Raw genomic sequence first — 18910 nt, forward strand, 5'->3', positions numbered from 1 at the left:
TAACTAACTGACAAAAAAAAAAAAAAGTTTTTCAAGTGTTTTAAATATGCTGCATGCATGCTGAGTAATGGACCTGTAGTAGGCCTACAGAACTATAACAGGGGTATGATATCTAGGGTCCTGACATTACACTTTAATTTTTTTTATATTTCTTTGTCATGAAAGTTCCAAATGTTTCTGCATTGATGAAAACGTTGAGGAAAATTGTTTTTTTGTCAAAGATAAAAATCATACTGAGACTGGCAAATGTGCAATTTTTGCAGTTGAAAGAAAGAAAGAAAGAAAGAGAGAAAGAAAGAAAGTTTCTTAGCTGAGAGTAAAACAAAACAACAACACCACTAAAGTTCCATTTCCTGGGGGTGATAATGTTCCCTCCTTTTTCTCCCTTTATTCAACATATACAGCGGCCGTGCTTTCGACAACAGTGCCCCCTGGTGTTTTTAAGAGGAGTTAGCCCGGCCAGCACTGTAACACAGCAGTTTGAAGATGGCGGAGGGTGAACTGAACGTGGACAGCCTCATCTCTCGGCTTCTGGAAGGTGAACAATTTCGAAAACGCTCTTCAGTGTTATAAATTGTTGTCTATTCGTGTTCGTTAATTTCTATCCGAGGTGAAGTATGTGGGTAGCGCGGCGTGGCTACAAAACGCAGCGGGAAATGTGTTAGCCTGTTGGGCTAATTGCAGCCAATAGTAACGGTGCATTCCCCCGGCTAGCTCTGGCTAACATTACTGTTAGCTGGCCGTGTTTATAAACAGTCAACGGTTAACGCCTACATTTGTCAGTTTTCTGCGGTGAGATGTTAGCTTCGTTGCGCATTTTTCTGGTGTCGTGGTCTTTGCTTGATGTTTGAATGAAACTTTCGGCCTGTGTGTTTTGTCGTAGTCTGGGTCATTTATTTTTTATATTATGTGTGGCGGGTACAGTGTGTAACGGGCAGGAGGGGTTGGGACGTTTGTCCTGTGCATTATATGGCATGGATTTAACACTTCATAGTGCAATAATGTTGAATAAAACACCAATTCTTATCGACTTCCCAATCTTTTAAGTATTCAGTTTTTATCTCTAAGTTATAATCATGATGATAACTACTAGGAGTGTGGAAAAGGTCCAAAACACGATGTATTTATGGACCACCCTTATCATCAGATATTAACCCTGTCATTTAGCAGATGTAGTAAGACTTTTAAGAATTTTTTAATTTAATTTATCTGTGCTTCAGTTTTATGTGTTTGCAGATGTGTGAAGGTGATTGATAGTGTTGCGTTTTGGTAGAAGAGAAGAAATGTAAACACAAAATAAAAGGGTTCATGTAGATGTTGCTGTACTGTCCACGACCACACTACTGCTAAAGAAACGTGTTGTGATGTGTGAGAAGCAGGCTATGACGAGACCAGATCTTTTTGTGTTGGCGATTCACCTGCTCAAGAGAAGCCAAGGACTTTTCTGCTCCCTTGTGAGATACCATTTGAGTCAGAGCAGACCACTAAAGGCAGAATCAGCTGTCCTTGGCACACTTTCCTCAAGTATCTGTGGAGGGATGACATACTATGCCAGCACTAATATATTCAGATTTTTCCTCCTTTGCTGCAAGTAAGCTGCAAAATCTGCCTCGCTTTAACTTCCAGGTGTTTCTTTTTGTGTGGTTTTCCTCTTGAGAGAGTGGAGCCACATTTCTCTCCTTTGAAAGTACACTTAACCTTCACGCATTGTGTTATGTTGTCCTGTTGATTGTGTTCTTCAGCAGGGTACAGGCTGGATTTCTCTCATAGGTGGTCAGTTTTTTTGGATCTGCAGGGAGCCAGATGGTCATTATGTTCTTGATTTTTCACAACACAAGTAACAAACACATGACTAATTGGTTTGGATGTTATTGCTCTGTCTTGGCTTTCACACGGAATTGTTCAGCACTGAAGTTGGTGGTGTGAACTTACTCAACAGTTGGAATAAAGCATGTGAAATAATTTAAGAGCATGACTCTTGAGGTTTCACTCGAGATTTCTTGTCTGCACAGAGTAACCATATCAACAGATTAAAAACTCTTTGCTGCTGATTTTCCAAACCAGTAAATTGGAAAGGCCTTAAGCCTTTATTGTGCATCCTTGCGACATATTAAAGCTGACTGTACATTTTTCTGAATGAGAAAATTGGGTCTTGAGGGAAATCCAAGAGTCACGGAGACTGCTTATTCATAGGAATTAAAACCTGACAGGACACTTTGCGACTTTCTCCACCCACATGTGCTGTTACTGACTCAAGCACACAAACAGCTGTATATGGACTCCAATTATTAGAAAATCCTCGTCAGAACTTCATTTTGGCCTTTGCCCTTCGATGGTCTTAAGAATATAATCTCTTGTGAAAAAGTGCAAGCCTATAGAAGTTTGAACAGTGAAAGGTTGAGAGCTAAGCATCCAGGCTTAACTCGCTCGGCTCTGATGAGGCCCAGAGTTTGAGTGACTCGCACTGCTTCTGCAATTTCATGCTCCACACTGTAAGTACGAAGCAATGCAGATACAGTAGATGGATGATAAAGAAAAGCCATGGGGTAAAGCAGAGCTTCATTATGGTTAAAGCAGCCTTAGAATAGTCCCTGCCCCTCTGATTCACCATCTGTGAGGATCCATATTCATCTGCTTCACTCTCTTCTGTCAGATTTGGTGGGATTACACGACTGATGAGACTGTGGCAGTGAGGGAGCTGAGCGCTGTGTGTGAACTGCATACACACTCTCACATATGCAGGCACTGGGAGTTTTTTCTCGCACCTTTTTTTTTTGATCAACATTGGACTGCACCCTGTTCAGCCATTCCCTAATTTTCCATCGACGCTAAAGCAAAACTTGCTCTCAGACCAGCATGCATGCGTTTCGCTCAGCTCAGCTGTTCTTTACTGAAATCTTATGTGGGCGTCTAGCTTACAGGCAATACCAAAATGGTTAGTTATTACATAATACCTCTGCCATGGCTGTGTTCATCTCTCTGTGCCAGCAGTGCTTCTTTTACACACAGGGCTTTGATTTAATGTGACGTCAAACTGAAACCTATAGGATGGATGTGTGTCCTTTAACTGAGCTCGAACCTTCAAAAATATGCAGAGTGAATCAAATATGCCAGCAATTAACAAAGTATGAAACTTCCCATAGGTTTTTTTTTGAGATATTAAACAAGAAACCTAAACACTAGCATTATTTTTCAGCAGCTTTATCCTCATAATCCTTCTTACATGTCTGGCTCTGTGTTTAGTCCTTTGTAAAACATGAACATATACAAACAGACTAAATGTGTTGCTTCAGCCTTAGCAGAATTGGGCGGTATCCAGATTTTGATATTGTTGAACCTCCCCCATATTTTCCTGAGGTATATTGTATTTCTGTGACTAATTAAATATCCCATTGTAGGACTTCAGAGGAGCTGCATAAATTATTTATTCCCGTTGTCTGCTTATTATCAACAGAAAACAATAAGAAGAAAATACAACTCAGATTATAAGCAGGAATGGGCACTTAGACAAAAATCACTATTCAACTGACACGGCTTATTATTCACCCAGTAGTTTCCCATCTCCCTGCAGACATAGGGAGAGAGATCCATTTAATGACTGCCTAAAGTTGTAGGTATGTGAGGTACGCCTGAAATACACCAGATATGTCTGCAGTGTGATGCCGTTGTGCTGCATCTTGGCTGTGTTTGTCAACTTACAGCGGCTGTGTGTTCAGTCCAACAAGCTGCATGACTGACAGACAGTCATAGACTGAGGAGTTCTCAATTTAAAAATCTCAGTGTCATGTTGAGCTGTAAAACCTTAAACCTGTCGACTCCTGGTCTGGCTCTGCTTATTATACCCATCAAGCTAAATACAAACCAATTTTTAACACGGTCTGTTTTATTCTGAAAGTCACTGGGTGTTTTCAGGTAGTTTCCAGTCACAACTTCCTGTCCCACTCTATCTTCCCTACGCTGAATTCATACGTCACAGCTCTGCGTCTGTCAAAAATAGGATGGCTGGGTATAAGGCTGCAGCTATCGAATATTTTAGTATTTGAGTATTCTACTGAAAATCCCATCAATTAATCGAGTAATTGGATAAAATACATTTTTGTTTAGTTAAAAAACATTTATTTTTCAAATGAAAATTTTTCTCTTTAAGAAATAGAATTTTCTGATACAGCATGTCAATAACAGCACTTGCTTTGGTAGCTCCAAAATTTGTAAACACACTTTGACACATTTTTTGTGCCTTGTACATCTCATGTTGCGCCCCAAATGGCACCTGTTTCATAGAATGACCCATTAGTCTCCAAACTCCAGAAAAGAAGCTAGATTAGTTGCTATTTTGTATAAAAGGTAGCTTGAGGGGTTTGAAAACGCTCTTAATATGGCCTCAGCTCTATTTGAAATGCCACTCTTTGATCTTTTTTAAAATTAAACGATTCCTTGAGGCGGAGAAAATTACTTGAGTAATTTTTGTAATCGAGTACCTCGAATCATTCGAGGAATCGTTCCAGCTTTAGCTGCGTATTACTGGAGACATGACGAAACAATAACACAGACAACAGAACGGATCCAGTTTAAGTTGACACATTGACTTGAATGGTAACCTTTTTGATCCGTTTGCCGTGATGGAAGAGACGCTTTGCGGATGCATCTGGTATATTTCAGCTGTTAGCTGTGATATACCTATACATACAGATGTGATGTAGATATTCTTGTTTTCCCTCTCAAAATTTGCACTAAACCTTTTTTTTGCCTCTTTTACTTACTTTTACTTTTGGAAGTTGTTTTTTTATTTATTTGATGACAAACAGCTTTCAGATGCCCAACAAAGGAGTGTGCTGTTACAATGGAAATGGGAGGGAACTCCCTGATAAAAGAGAGATGATGTCTCATTTTAAAAGCTCGAATGTTCACACAGTTCAAACAATGTGTGCTTATCCAGAGGTACAGATATATAATCCATTACGCACTAGGGATGAGTCAATTTGATTAATTGATCAAGAATGAAAAAAACTAAAAGTTCATATGACTGTTATCTCATCTTTAAAGCTTATCCTGTCACTGTTATTTTTCTAGCTCCTGGTTGTAATGTGATATAACATTCAGATGATGTTTGAAGGGCATCAAAGCTGTTTGCTTTTTGCCATTTAACAAAAAACTTCCATGATAACATTCCAAACAACACGAGAAAGCATAATTGCAGGAGCGATTCAGAACTGGAAAAAAAGTTCTGCAGCGCCCAAGAGTTCTAGGAGGACGTTCTCCAAAAAGTTAATTTATGTGCACACTGTGATTGTTAAAACTAGCATATAGACTTGGATCATATACATTGAGGGGGGACTCATATTTTTGCCTGAAATGCTTGTGCGCATAGATTTTCTCAAACCTCTGTTTTCTTTTAACCTGACACCCAGGGGTTTCCAGAGTATCCTCAGAGCGGTCAGTGGGTGATTAATCCCAAGATTGGCCCTGAAATTTCAACTCTTACTCTCAAATCTCTCACTGTCACCATTGTGACTTAACTCATGCTCACAGCCCTATCAAAATGTGCTCCTTATATTCTTAGTGACTGGTAGCTGTCATGTGACAAAGATGCATTCATAAAATTAGCCTACGGACATTATCCAAATCAACAGTTCAGAGAATTATTACACTATTAGAGAGACAAAAATGCAACCATACAGACAGTGGAGATTTTGACTATTCTATTGCATACACCCAGTTTAATATTTTTCTCCCAATAAAGAAAAAAGAATATAGTTCTTTTCACCTTCTAAAATCCCACAAGGCACTGTTTATGTCAAACTCTTAGGTATCCATATCGGAAAATCTTTGACGAAACCAGTCTTCAACCTGCCATTTATGAAGTTTGATTTCAGCCTGTGTCTCTAGCTCTGGTGGATTTTGTTGTAGTCTCTTGTTTTTCTCTTTTTAAAGAAAGAAACCGGGAAGTCCAGATCTTAAAGCGATATAAACTGCAGACTTTTAAAACTAGTTGGAAGTCCATCTTTCCAAGCTGCAGAGTACCAAAGCAATCAAGCTGTTTTTATGAATAATCTCTCTTTTCATACCTCTCACCCTCTCGTCTGCTGACCACAGCGACCCAATACAATTCTCCCTCCTGTTTTCACCATGTGTGAGGCCAAATCTGCACCCAGAGCTGTGGCAGAATGCCACAAAGTAGGCTTAAGCTAACAGTGCAGCTCCACAGCCAATAAGCCCACACCATTGCTGAAGATGCAAGCTGCGCTCATAGTCTGAGCAGTGGGCTTTCTTAAGTACGGCTGAGAGTAAGCAGCTATAAGCTGCAGAATCATTACACCCACACTTCATCAGATTTGATGATTTCTTTGTAAATCTGCTCTAAGTGTTTTCCCTCTCCCTGAGGTGAGAAGAGATTGTATCATGGCCTCGTTTGGATGAACTTGGTGTATTGAGGGCTGAGGTATAGAGCAGGGTGGGGGTGTTTGTGCTGATAGTAGGGATGGGTACCTTTCACATTTGAAACGATACCGTGCCGGTTTCTGGTTCCTGGCAATGGCTATCGGTACTCAATAGTACTTATTTTCAGAACTTTTTTGAGTTTATGTGGTAAAAATATTAATTTGTTTAATAACATTTTTTTTTCAATTTAACTTATTTATTTTTCAATATATATCCTTGTAATGCTGTGTTCATGTTCAGCATTGAAAATCACCTACTCTTCCACTCCCTCACAGTCACAAGGATGCGTTTAAGTACCTAAATATGGTACCTTTTGATTTTACGTGAATCGGTACCTGGTACTTTTGACAGAATTCTGTCGGTATCTATAAAGCTGCGTTTCCACCAAGCAGTCCGGGTCGGTTCAGTACTGTTTGGGACGGTTTGGGACAGTTCAGTCTGATCCCGTTTGCGGGCACACATACGAAAGGGTCCCAAAAAAGTGGGACGGCTTGTCTCGGTTTTTAGGGATCCGTCCCGGGATGAGTCAGTGGAAATGCCGCTAAAAGCGCACCGTACCAAGACGAACCGACCCGGACTGCTTGGTGGAAACGCGGCTTAAAAGTACCTCATTTGGTACCCGTTCCTAGAAGATAGTAATGGTAACGGCTGTCATGGTGGTAATGGTAACAACAGTGTACTTTCTCTCCTCTCCAGTGCGGGGATGTCGCCCGGGGAAGATTGTCCAGATGACAGAAGCTGAGGTGCGGGGCCTCTGTATCAAATCCAGGGAGATCTTCCTCAGTCAGCCCATCCTGCTGGAGCTGGAGGCGCCCCTGAAGATCTGTGGTCAGTGCGCATTCCTGCTTCCATTTTGGGTCATTATTTTCCTGCCATGTGGTATTTTTAATCTGGAATTTCCTCTAAAGCACATTTTGGTACTTCAATCATGTCACTCTTTCACCTATGTGTATGGTAAAGAAACATCTATCTGCATATGCAAATTCCTGCTCTGCATTTGAAATGCTAACCACTATCACCATCTCTGGCTGGGTGCTGCACATCTCCGCACACACTCCCGGGTGCTTTATCTCGTCCTTGCAGAGCAGCACTGAAACTGCAAACAACTCTGAGCTGTCTAATATATGTGCCAGTCCTTGGAAACACAGTAAACAGGCTCCCATATACGCTCAGGCCTACACACAGTTCATTTGTTGCTGTCCTCTCTCAACTTTCCTCCCACACATATTTACTTTGGGATAGTTGATCCAGGCTTTTAACTGTGCTAACATCAGACGGCAGCTTTTGTATATCCATTTGCATATTCATAAGAATGAGTAATACATGTGATTATGTGCAGCTTTTGATAAAAGTAAACTCTAATTATTTTTTAAGCGCTATAACTGACTTCACTGATCCTCATAACGGACGTTTGGAAGGCCTCGAATGCACTCAGCCTTATAGACTTTACCCCAGCACATGACCATAAAATATGCACGAGTCTGAGGCGGTGTTATGTGTCACCATGTACGCTTTCTTTGTCCCCTTTCTTTGTGTTGTTGCTGGACGTATAACCCCAGACTGATTACTTGCTTTTAACCTCACAGCTGTGACGTCAGCTTTCAGATCACCTGCACGGCCTCTAAAGACCAAACAGTGGACGCCTTTCATTATTTACAAAGGCCACATGGATCAGGTTCTCTTCTTACTCTCTTTCTCTCTCTCTCACACACACACACACACACACACACACACACACACACACACACACACACACACACACACACACACACACACACACACACACACACACACACACACACACACACACACGTTAACCCCAATAAATTGAGCAGCTCCGGCACAGTTTGGCTTTAACATTGACTCAAACAGGATACTTTTAAAATCGGATTTTGGAACATAGAGCTGTTTACAGCAATGGTAACCAAATCCTCATTCTGTAAATGTGTCACACAGTCATTCCATTTCTAAAATAACAGCACCCTGCAATCACAATCCTCAGCAAAAATTAGCAAGTGGCTGTGCTTCATCCAGTATGGGACCTCAGCAATTACGAGCACAGTGTGATTGATTTGTTAGCCAGAAGGATTAGCCGAAGAAAGGCCACAAACATGCATTCTTTGTTTACAGTTTTACGTCTGAGTCGAAATAGCACGCCTGTAATTACTTTCTGAGAGCAAGTGCTGACTGAAATAAACAGCGTGCAGACTGAAGAGGGTAAACAAACAAATGTTACTGCTTTGGCACTTTTGTAGCATAATATCTCTGACCTTAAGCAGAAGTTTACCCCCTTCAGTCAGTAGTTTAGTGCTTAGAAATGGTGATATTTAACGATATCTGGAGATCAGGCTCTGGATTGAAATGTACCCTTGCCCTTGCTTTGTACAAACTCTTTTGCCCACAAAGAACATGGCACAAAAGGACAGTTTCCTTGAAAGGGGGCCCAAAAAATAAGAGTGATTATCTATACTTGTGTAAATATGCAAACATCTACAGGAACATCTCAATAAATGAGGATAGTGTGAAAAAAAAGAACTTATTTCAGTTCCATTCAAAAAGTAGAACTCAGACATTAGCAGGAGTGAGTATCAATAACCGGTTCCTGTTAATAATCCTGTTACGCTAAAAGATTCCCTTCGATTCGTTATAGACATGCAAAGATCGATCGACTGGCAGATTGATCTGTGCCGATTTCCTTAATTTTGGAAGATTGGTGATCAGGTATCGGTAATCGGCCCATCCTTACACATGAAACTGATCTTATATAACTCCAGGAAGGTCTGAAAGCCAGCCATTGTAGCTTTTTGCTCTGAGACCTAAAACTTAGGACACTTTATTGGTTGTGTAAGTTAAAACATAAAGATTTTGTTGTTTCACAAGTATCGCGCAATGATTTTTGATAAAATAAGATAGGAACATTGAAGGTATATGCTGTCAGTTATAAAAATAAAATCGGTATCGGCCCAAATCGGTGTCAGCAGGTCAGGCTTTTTAAAGATCTGTGATCGGCCAGAAAATTGTGATCGTGCACCCCTAATTCTTTACATCATGCCAGAGCCGCTAGACTTTATGTCAACATCATGTGACCTGCCACATCCCAATCACACTCCTCAATCAGCAGAATTTCCAAGAAAATGACAGAAATGAGAGATAGATGCCATGGAAAACTTGGCTTTACTTTGTCGAAAAGGACGCTTACAACTCAAAGTGCAATTTGTGCAATGCTGTAACATCATGCAAGGGTAACAACACCACCAACATTTGTTAACACATGGCGTTAAACACCAAGAGTGTCAGGTCGTATTTATTTACTTATAAACTCAATAAAATGTTGACACAGAAAACCTGTCAAGCAGACTTTTTGTATACATAAAACTCACAGGAGTAACTAATAAAGAAATCTCAAGAATCAGATTGATAAGTGGAAAAGATAATGGCATTTGTATTGATCCTATCAATACCCATGCCTATACATTGTATAGATTCAGTACTCAAGTTATGTGAAGCATTTCACTACCAGTTTGCTTTGATGGCTGCCCTCAGCTCATCTGCTTTTCTAGATCTTGTGTCATTTTTTGTCCTTTTCTCAATACTCATAGATCCTCTATGGGGTTAAAGTAAGTGAGTATGCTGGCCAAATACAGTATTATCAGGGTCATTGAATCAGCTTTTGGTTCCTTTGGCAGTGTGGGCAGGAGCCAAGTCATGCCAGAAAGTGAGATCATCATCTCCATAATGCTCATTAGAGGAAGAAAGCATAAAGGAATCCTCGTTCCAAGACATTTTAACGTATTGAGAAGCACTTTAAAACACACTTAAGATATTATATTCAATTCCTACCAAGTCTGCTCTACTAAATGCTGCAAATAACTACACATCCAGTGAGTCGGTGTCATATGTGTCCTAGTGATAACATTCCCACTTTGCTGCTCATCATGTGGTTAGAAAACAGCCAATTAAAGGTTTGTTCTTAAGTACTGTGTAGGATACGTGTCGTCAGACCTGGCAACCCAACTTGGTAGCAACAGGCACAGGCAGATTTCATGTAGGTAAAAATGATGTTCGCAGGTACGTTAACTGTACAAAGCACAGACAAAATGTTGAGTGGGAGGTCTCCTGCTTTGTCAAAGTCTGACGTTATCAGATATGTGCATGTTAACATCTGTTATTTTTACGTGTCAATTTTGCTCAACGTTTGAGGCCCGTCTGCTTGCTGTAGTTATATGTGTAAAATGGGTTCTTTTGTTATTTTCAATGGCAGAATGTAGCAGACGATCGACCCTTGTACTTTTGTGTAGATCGGTATCTTCATGTTGAAATGTGCAGCATTATTCAATGGCTCCCACACTGCTGTTATGTTTTTATACGTGTACTCTGAACCAGCTGATTATCCAGTGATTTGATAATCACAAGGTCAGACATCACCCCAGATTTATTACTCTTTTTATGATGGAATAATTTTGTAATTACTTTATTGCACCAATCACTTTTTCTTTTGTTGTTTTATTTTCTTTAATGGCAGACTTTCTTTAGTAGTCTGTTCTTTAATGTATTCTTTTAGAGATCGATTTTCAGTCCTTTTATTTTAGTAATGTTGTGGTTTCTTTATATGTTGTTTGTCTGAGGTTATCTGACTTTATATCATGGCTCTCAGGTAAAGCACTCTTCTTTTCCCTTTTCTTTGCTTTTCTGATTTCTCTGCTTTTGAAACCCTAAAGCTTTTTTACTCTTATTGTCCGTTACTGGACTGTTATGGCATTGCAGAGGCAGCACTGAGTAAATAATTCACTGTCATCCTACAAGTCCTTGTGGTAGGGTAGGCGGGGTGGGGGTGGTGGGCTGCTCTGTAAAAAGCCAGCTCTGTTAAAGCTCACAAATGCAATCAGTCATGCAGCAACTCTTAGTGAGCAGCTAAGGGTAGTTGGAGTAAAACTAACCTGAGGTGACCTCTTTGAAGGCAGACGTTTGTTTACTAAACTCCAGTCATCATGCGAATACTTTTACAAATAAAGACAGAGGTGTGTATGTGTGTGTGATAAATACTATGCATAGCAGACAGACAACAGTGGAAAAAGCTGAGCAATGGTTTTGTGAAAGAGGATTATTTTATGGTTAAGTTTATCCTGGTTTTATTACAGGCACAAAGCTCAGTGCAGCTAGGCTTGTCCTTACGAGCTTCAGCCCTCTGACCGTCTCAGCACAGATTACAGTCCATGTTGCCACGTCTCTGTCTACACTTTAATCCAAATGTGGTTTAAATCTTGCGTTTCATTTTTTTCACCACACTGACACATAAATACACGAGGCTAATTGTTTATCGTCTCTTGTCCAGTTGTTTTTTGGTAACGGCACGAAAAAAAATAATTATTGTGTGTACACACCCTGTTGTGCAGTATGTGTTGGCTTCTGCCTCCCAAATTTAAAATAATCTTTGGCTCACCAAAAGAAGTAATTTGACGTTTTGTTGTATTCTGTTTAGCTTAAGGCGACTTTAGGGTTGTTTCTAGCTTAAGCAAGAGAAGTTTGGTGTGGTGATTAGACTCAGACTGATATGTTGATGTGATAATATTATGCCACAACAGGATTTAAAAAAATACATGAAGCTCAAAAAGTTTATAGAGGGGCTATTGTGACTGTTAGACAACTGGTATCCCAGCAGTAGCTTTTTATGATGTACAGCTCAAAGAAAATCCTCTTTTTCCTTACACTGGTATTTTTGAAAAGCATTATTTCAGCCTCTGACTGAGATTCTTTGTTTAGAGTGACATTTTTTCTAAGGCTCCCTAATCCGCAAACCCCCATCCCACTGATTGGTCAGCCCTTCATTAGAGACCTTGGTGTTTGAGGCCAACTCCTTGAGTGCGCTATGAGCCAGTCATCATCATATCTGCAAGTCTCAAGAAGATCTTGTGAAAATTTTGACAAGATCACCGGAAGATTTCCTGAAGATTTCGTCCTTTTTTTTTTTTTTTTTTAACTTTTTATCAATTTCAAAAAGATGGGAAAGCACAATACCCCCTCTTTAAACAACCATTAACTTCAGTCTGGCAAACTTGTTTTTTTGTCCAGGTTTTTGTGTTCGTAAACCAAAGATATGATTGAATTATTAAGGAAGAGGAAAGATTACTGGTGGAAATAAAAGTGAGTTGACGCCCGGATGACCTGGTTGGACCTCTACTTGACTCTAAGCTCAGATCAGGGCAACAAAAAAACTAAAGATTGATGTTGAAATGAAACCCAGCTGGCTCAGAACAACACCAGCACCATTTATAATCCAGACCTTCAGAGCTGTTCCTTAAGTCATTCATCAAGTATGAAAAAAATCTGCGTTCCTCTCTGCCATCCTGAGATCAGGCAAAAATACGACCAAGATAGGTTTGGTGCCTTTTGCGGTTTGGTTTTTTGGTGCCTCCACATACTGCCGGGCACCACGAAATGGAATAAATCATGCCCAACTCTCACGATACAGATTTCTCATTCGTCACGGTCATTTTAAAGTCAGGGCTGAACAGCTGCACAGCACTGCAAAGCCTGTTATTTCATTTTAATTCGTATTTGTTGCCACTTTGTAATGAAGCATCGCCTCGAAACGTCCAACTTTGCCTTCCGATCTGGTCACCAACAAGCTTGTCATTATTTCCCTGGCCCTCTCTGCCAAGGCTGTCTGCAGTCATGTGTGTCTGGAGGACTTCGCCCAAATTAGAGCAGCTCTTTAGGTTGGTGCAGAAGGATAAAAAAGGAAGCAGGTCTTGGCTAGGTGATGAAGTGAGGCTCCCCTGCTGAGATGCTGTGCTTTGGTAAGAGCAGCATCGACACATCGCTGCTTGAGCGGTGTCAAAGAGAGGGGAGGCTGACCCTGAATCCTGCGAGAGTCGTTCAGTTTTCAGTTCGTTTGTAGAGGTGTGGATGTGCCTCCGTTTATTTTTAGGATTAACCTGGATTGCCAGCATTCTCTCCCTCAGTAGCTCATGTCTCCGGGGCCATGGCATTGATCCGGAGGCAGTGGTAATGGCTCATTTTGTGTGTTGATTTCCTTGCAGCTCCATGAAAGAACAGTTGCAGTCATGTATCCCTCTAACGCTCTGCAAATCAGTTAACTTATGTGTGCTGAGACACTGTCAGTCACTGTGAAGTCAAACTTACAGTTTTCTGTCTCTCCTCCCTTGTTCAGGTGACATCCACGGGCAGTATACAGATCTCCTGAGGCTCTTTGAGTATGGTGGCTTCCCCCCAGAGGCCAACTACCTGTTCCTGGGCGACTATGTGGACAGGGGGAAACAGTCGCTGGAAACCATCTGCCTCCTCTTGGCCTATAAGATCAAATACCCAGAGAACTTTTTCCTGCTCAGGGGAAACCACGAGTGTGCTTCCATCAACCGCATCTACGGCTTCTACGATGAGTGTGAGTCCAAATAGACAGGCCTGTCAGAGCGATTTAGAATCCTGATTTGTCCCATAATACACTCAGAAACCGCCCATAAGGCACAGACATTGTTTGCTTTTAATAATGTGTATTCATGTTGTCATCCAGGTAAGCGCAGGTTCAACATAAAGTTGTGGAAGACCTTCACTGACTGCTTTAACTGCCTCCCCATCGCCGCCATCATCGATGAGAAGATCTTTTGCTGCCATGGAGGTAAGAGAAATGGGTCCTGAAATGTAAATTTTCACCATGTTGTAAACTTCAATTGTTTAGAAAGTATTTGTAGCAGCTCTAATCAGAAGAACTCTCTTGCATTTCCACCTTAGGGTTATCGCCTGATTTGCAGTCAATGGAGCAAATTCGCAGGATCATGAGGCCAACAGACGTGCCTGATACAGGTAGTGTGTGTGTGCATCTGCATAAACAGAGGAGAATGCTCATACTTGAAGGCGCTGTGAGGTTCACAAATTCGCAGTTTAGGATAAGGTAGTTAGATGGAAGATCTGTTCTTTTCTCCAAAGATAGAGATTTCTTGTGATTATTCTGTAGTTATGGTGGACACTGGAGCTGAATTGTTCATAAGAAAAAGGAAGAGCAGAGGTGAGCTCAGCAGAAGAGTGATGGAGCGCGGGCTAATACACGGGCTAAGCTGTTTGTGATAATGTTCATTCCAACCCACAGTCAGCAGTTATTCTGCAGTGGTCTGTTCAAACTTGAGAGTTTATCAATAAAATAAAGAGCCAGGCAACGTGATCTCTGCTTGGTGAGGTTGGAGTTGGTAGATGAACTCATAATCAGGACATAACCACGGTTCACTAACATTACACGTTACAGACGTCTGAAAATCACCAGGCTGAGTAAAGGCCATCGCGTATTAAGTCCGTTATTATCATGTGGTTTTTGGATCTGTAATCTGAAAAAAAAAAATCACACAGATAACCAATTTTTACTGATTTCAATATTGGTAAAAAAAAGAAAAAAAAAACAGTCTCCACAAAGAGGTTGTGTCGAGGTAGTTTAGAGAGAAAGAGCGGCGGGATCATGAGAAAAGACGACCATGAAGAGGATTAGGATGGAGCGTCGAGATGAATGCGATCAAAATAGTATGTTTTGTCTGTTTTGAGAGACATAAAAGAAGTGGGTCCACTGTTCTTAGGTAGTTATGGTGTTTACATGGTCATGGAACACAATATTATTTGGGTCTTGAAAGATTGTTCAGGACACGCTGAAAATGGCTAGCAGCCAATGAGTAAATATCAGCCCACTTTTACATATCTACCACTATCAATATGTTAAAAAAATGACCAACATTAGCCCATACCGTAATCGATACCGATATATCGTGCATCCCTACTGATGGGTTAAAATTCACGGCACAAGAAAAATGGATTCATCAAGCAGTAACAGTAATTTTGTGGTTCTTTCTCTACTTGAGAAAAGAAAAAGGCGACTTTCAGTCCATCACTCCTGAAAACAAGACAAGAGCAAGGAGTTTCACCTGCTGGTAAATGAGCCGCAGTATTTTCCCGATTGCTTCCAGGTGTGTTTCAGGATGTCAAGGGTCAGGTTTGAAACACTGCTAGCTTAACCAGAACTACACATTAAGAAGAAGAAGACCAATTTCTGCCAAGCATTTGATCCTGAGCAACACCTGGCAGTGTGTTTGAGGCAGGCTCACAACCACACATGATGATGATGTTGCAAGTATCCTGCAGCGTCTCTAAATAGTCAAACAACCCTCAAAACGACCTGGAAAGATGCGAAAAATCACAAAAAAATCAAACCTGTGCTGATAAAATAATGTTGGATGGAAGTTTTAGCATCTGTGCAAACATGATTAGCGTGATGTGGGATCAGATTTTTTTTTTAGTGTGCATCAATTTTAGACAAAAAAACGACTCAGTGTGCAAAGGCCTTTACAGTAAATAAGGCTGGATACTAAGTGAATGTACAAACTGAGTTCACAAAGTTTGCATGTTGTCACATTTCAAACAGAAGCGTGACTAACCTCATCCCTGTAAATCCTGCAAAAACGTTTTCTTAAACAAGAAGTAGTATTTCGAAAAAAGATCTGCTCTTTATTCGTTTCCAAAATAAGAGTCACATCCCTATGAAAGGGGGTGATGGTGCTCATGGGAAACAGAGTTTTCATCCATGAAAACACTACAGATCATTCTGTCCAAAGGTGTCGTTGCAACAACTCCAAAACTGATAGTCCTCACAGCGCCTTTGATATTGCACATGTTCACCTCCTCTGGATTTGAAGTGTGTCTGAAAATGACATCACCTCGGCCCCCTCTCACAGAGAGAATCACTCTTACATCAGTAAGTCTCTGGAGTTACATCAGCAAAGTCCGTTGGATCAAGAGCAAACTCCCTTTTTCCCCTCATTGCCTCTCCTTCTGATTTTTACTTCCGCCTCTCAGGCCTGCTGTGTGACCTCTTGTGGTCAGACCCAGATAAGGACGTGCAGGGCTGGGGTGAGAACGACCGTGGGGTCTCCTTCACCTTTGGGGCAGATGTGGTCAGCAAGTTCCTAAACCGCCACGACCTGGACCTCATCTGCAGAGCCCATCAGGTAAATCAGATTGCCAGAGACTGCTGATCAGATACTTTTGATTATTTCAACTGTGAATATAGGCCGCAACTATCCCAGCTCTGTTGGACATGCCCTGCTGATTCAGGCGTAGGCGGTTTTGTAGACTCGGCTGTGATAGCAAAGCTGGTCCCTTATACAAGCTGAGGGTGTTTCTTGGTATCGATCGTTGTGGGCGGAGGAATAATGTCATGTGTCTTCTCGCAGGTTGTGGAGGATGGATATGAGTTCTTTGCCAAACGCCAACTGGTCACACTTTTCTCTGCTCCAAACTACTGCGGGGAGTTCGATAACGCAGGCGGCATGATGAGTGTCGATGAATCCCTTATGTGCTCCTTCCAGGTAGTGTGAAAAACATTTGTTGAATTTAAATCTTCTGTCTTTTTGTTTTGTTAGGATCTGAATGCATGTTGTGTCTCACCATCTGCAGATCCTGAAGCCCTCAGAGAAGAAGGCGAAGTACCAGTACGGTGGTGTAAATTCTGGTCGGCCTGTCACCCCACCTCGCACCACCCAAGCCCCAAAGAAGAGGTGAACATACAGCCTCCCCTCTCCCCCTCCCCTCCTCCATTCCTGGTCTGCCATCCTGGCAACCCCTGTAACTCCCCTGTAAGGTGAAGATACAGGGCTTATCTAAATGCCCCCAATCTTTCTCCCCGACCTTCTCTCAGCCCTCCCCCAACTCCACTGACAGCTCTTTTCTTAATGTGTATGTGTGTACATAAATTTGCTGTGACCAATCTGTTTAATTTTTTTTGCCTGTTTGTTGGTATTTTTGATATTATTAACAGATGATTTGTGGTTTGACTTCCAACGCTGTTTGAGGTTTTTTTTTTTTTCTGAGTTTCTGTGTCGTGTAAGAGACGGCCTTCTCCGCATCGAGGGGCACAGTGACTGAGTTCAAAGAATTCTTTTCCAGTTGAACTAAATCACAGAAGAGATTGAACTTTTCTTTTGCCTTGACCTCTCAGAAAGTAGAGGGAAATCTTCCAATGTATTCCAATGAGACTGAGGTTTCCGTGCAGTGCTAAAACTGGAGACAGAAAAGCTTTTTTTGTATTCTGGTTTAACAGTTGAAACGTAACGCAGCATGTGTGGTGAACTTTTTGTTGTGGTGCACTTTTGGTATATCTGACCATTTAGGAAAGTGCATCTCCCCCATGAGGTGCAATGAATGTGAAGAGACCAGCGTGAATGACATAATAAAGAAGCTAAATGGGATGCTGCTTGCAGTAGACGCCCTTTTGCCCTTTGGGCTTTGATTCCCCCTTTTGTGCCTCCCTGTGCCTCGACTCCCAGCCCCATCAACACAACGCCTCTGATACAGTTGGTTGTGAGACTCTTCCCGGGTTGTTGTTATCTGATATCAACAATAAAAACTAATCTGTGATTTGTGATGGAAGATGCAGGTTTTTTCTTCCCACATTTTGCCCTTGGAAAGTGAAAATCACACATGTTCAACTAATAAGACCGTCAGTAATTTACCTGCAAACATACTGGATGCATGGTGTACTAAAATGCCAATACAGGATCATTTACTAATCTGTGAATGAGGCAAAAAAGCATCTTTTACCACTGGTTGCAGTTTTACTTGTGTAAACTTATCTAAACCAACACAGTGTAACAAGACCAATAATCTAAATGTACAAAACACAAGCTTCAAAATGCTCCACAGTATTCTAATATCTTAGTACTGTGTTTATAGAGTTTACAACAAACTAAACGTAAGAGAAGTGTGTTCAGTGTTTCAGTTAAACGCCAGCTATCCTACTTTTCCATCATCAACCAAACCTGTTCAGGTACAGAAAGAAGGCTGTAAGGTTTTGCTATGTGATAGTGATGCCACCTGGTGTATAAATACAGTAATGCAGCTTTCAAGCCAGAGAGCTCAAAATGAGCTCTTCACAACATTTAGAGTACAAAATGTTCTGTCATTTACCACTGAGAGAAACTTCTGTTAGACTGGTCGACAGTTAGCTTAAATAAGACGCAGTTGACCCGTTGTGGAAAACAGTTGCCTCTTTTTTTTTTCTGCTTTTTGTGGTATAATTTTTCAGTCGTATTTCTCTGTTCTCTATTCACATTGTTTACTTTTTATTCACTTAATTTATTTCCTATTAATAATAATATTAAGAAGAAAACAATGAGGTGTTACCAAAAGCTCTTTTGCAATTTGTACAAGTTTGTTGGAAAGTCTATGAATTCAATAAAATGGATGGAAACCAAAACTGTTGCAACCTGTTTTTTGTACTGTGTCTGTGTACTGTCCAACTGAAGTAAGCATTCTCTCTACATTTTCCAAACAGTAAAGTGTGTTACTCCTCTGTAAACCTGGATGGTAGGAATTCTGACAACACTGCATATAACCCACAGTCATGCTAAAATAAATATAGTTTTTATGGCTCATTTTTCCTCCTCTTTTAGCCAGCATGCCCATCTTTACAGTTCCATCC

General features: G+C 41.0%; 1 protein-coding gene across 1 annotated transcript; it reads left to right on the plus strand.

Annotated features, from left to right (window-relative positions):
* Positions 1–431: 431 nt before the first annotated feature.
* Positions 432–18685, plus strand: LOC141806428 (serine/threonine-protein phosphatase PP1-beta catalytic subunit). The gene is made up of 8 exons (XM_074691957.1): positions 432–538; positions 7135–7266; positions 13610–13840; positions 13970–14074; positions 14188–14259; positions 16288–16439; positions 16665–16799; positions 16888–18685. The coding sequence occupies exons 1-8, from the start codon at positions 487–489 to the stop codon at positions 16990–16992; spliced, it is 984 nt and encodes a 327-aa protein (XP_074548058.1). The 5' UTR covers positions 432–486; the 3' UTR covers positions 16993–18685.
* The last annotated feature ends 225 nt before the right edge of the window (positions 18686–18910 follow it).

This window comes from Halichoeres trimaculatus, unplaced genomic scaffold (genome assembly GCF_033239565.1).
Source record: "Halichoeres trimaculatus isolate MK-OKI-2021-1 unplaced genomic scaffold, fHalTri1.1 fHalTri1_scaffold_17, whole genome shotgun sequence".
Lineage (NCBI taxonomy): Eukaryota > Metazoa > Chordata > Actinopteri > Labriformes > Labridae > Halichoeres > Halichoeres trimaculatus.

What these genes read in the sequence shown, in the direction of transcription:
- LOC141806428 (XM_074691957.1), top strand. Translation starts at nt 487, where the DNA reads ATGGCGGAGGGTGAACTGAACGTGGACAGCCTCATCTCTCGGCTTCTG. An exon ending in GGCGCCCCTGAAGATCTGTG is followed by an intron (nt 7,267 to 13,609) that starts GTCAGTGCGCAT and finishes TCCCTTGTTCAG; the next exon opens with GTGACATCCACGGGCAGTAT. An exon ending in CCCTTATGTGCTCCTTCCAG is followed by an intron (nt 16,800 to 16,887) that starts GTAGTGTGAAAA and finishes CACCATCTGCAG; the next exon opens with ATCCTGAAGCCCTCAGAGAA.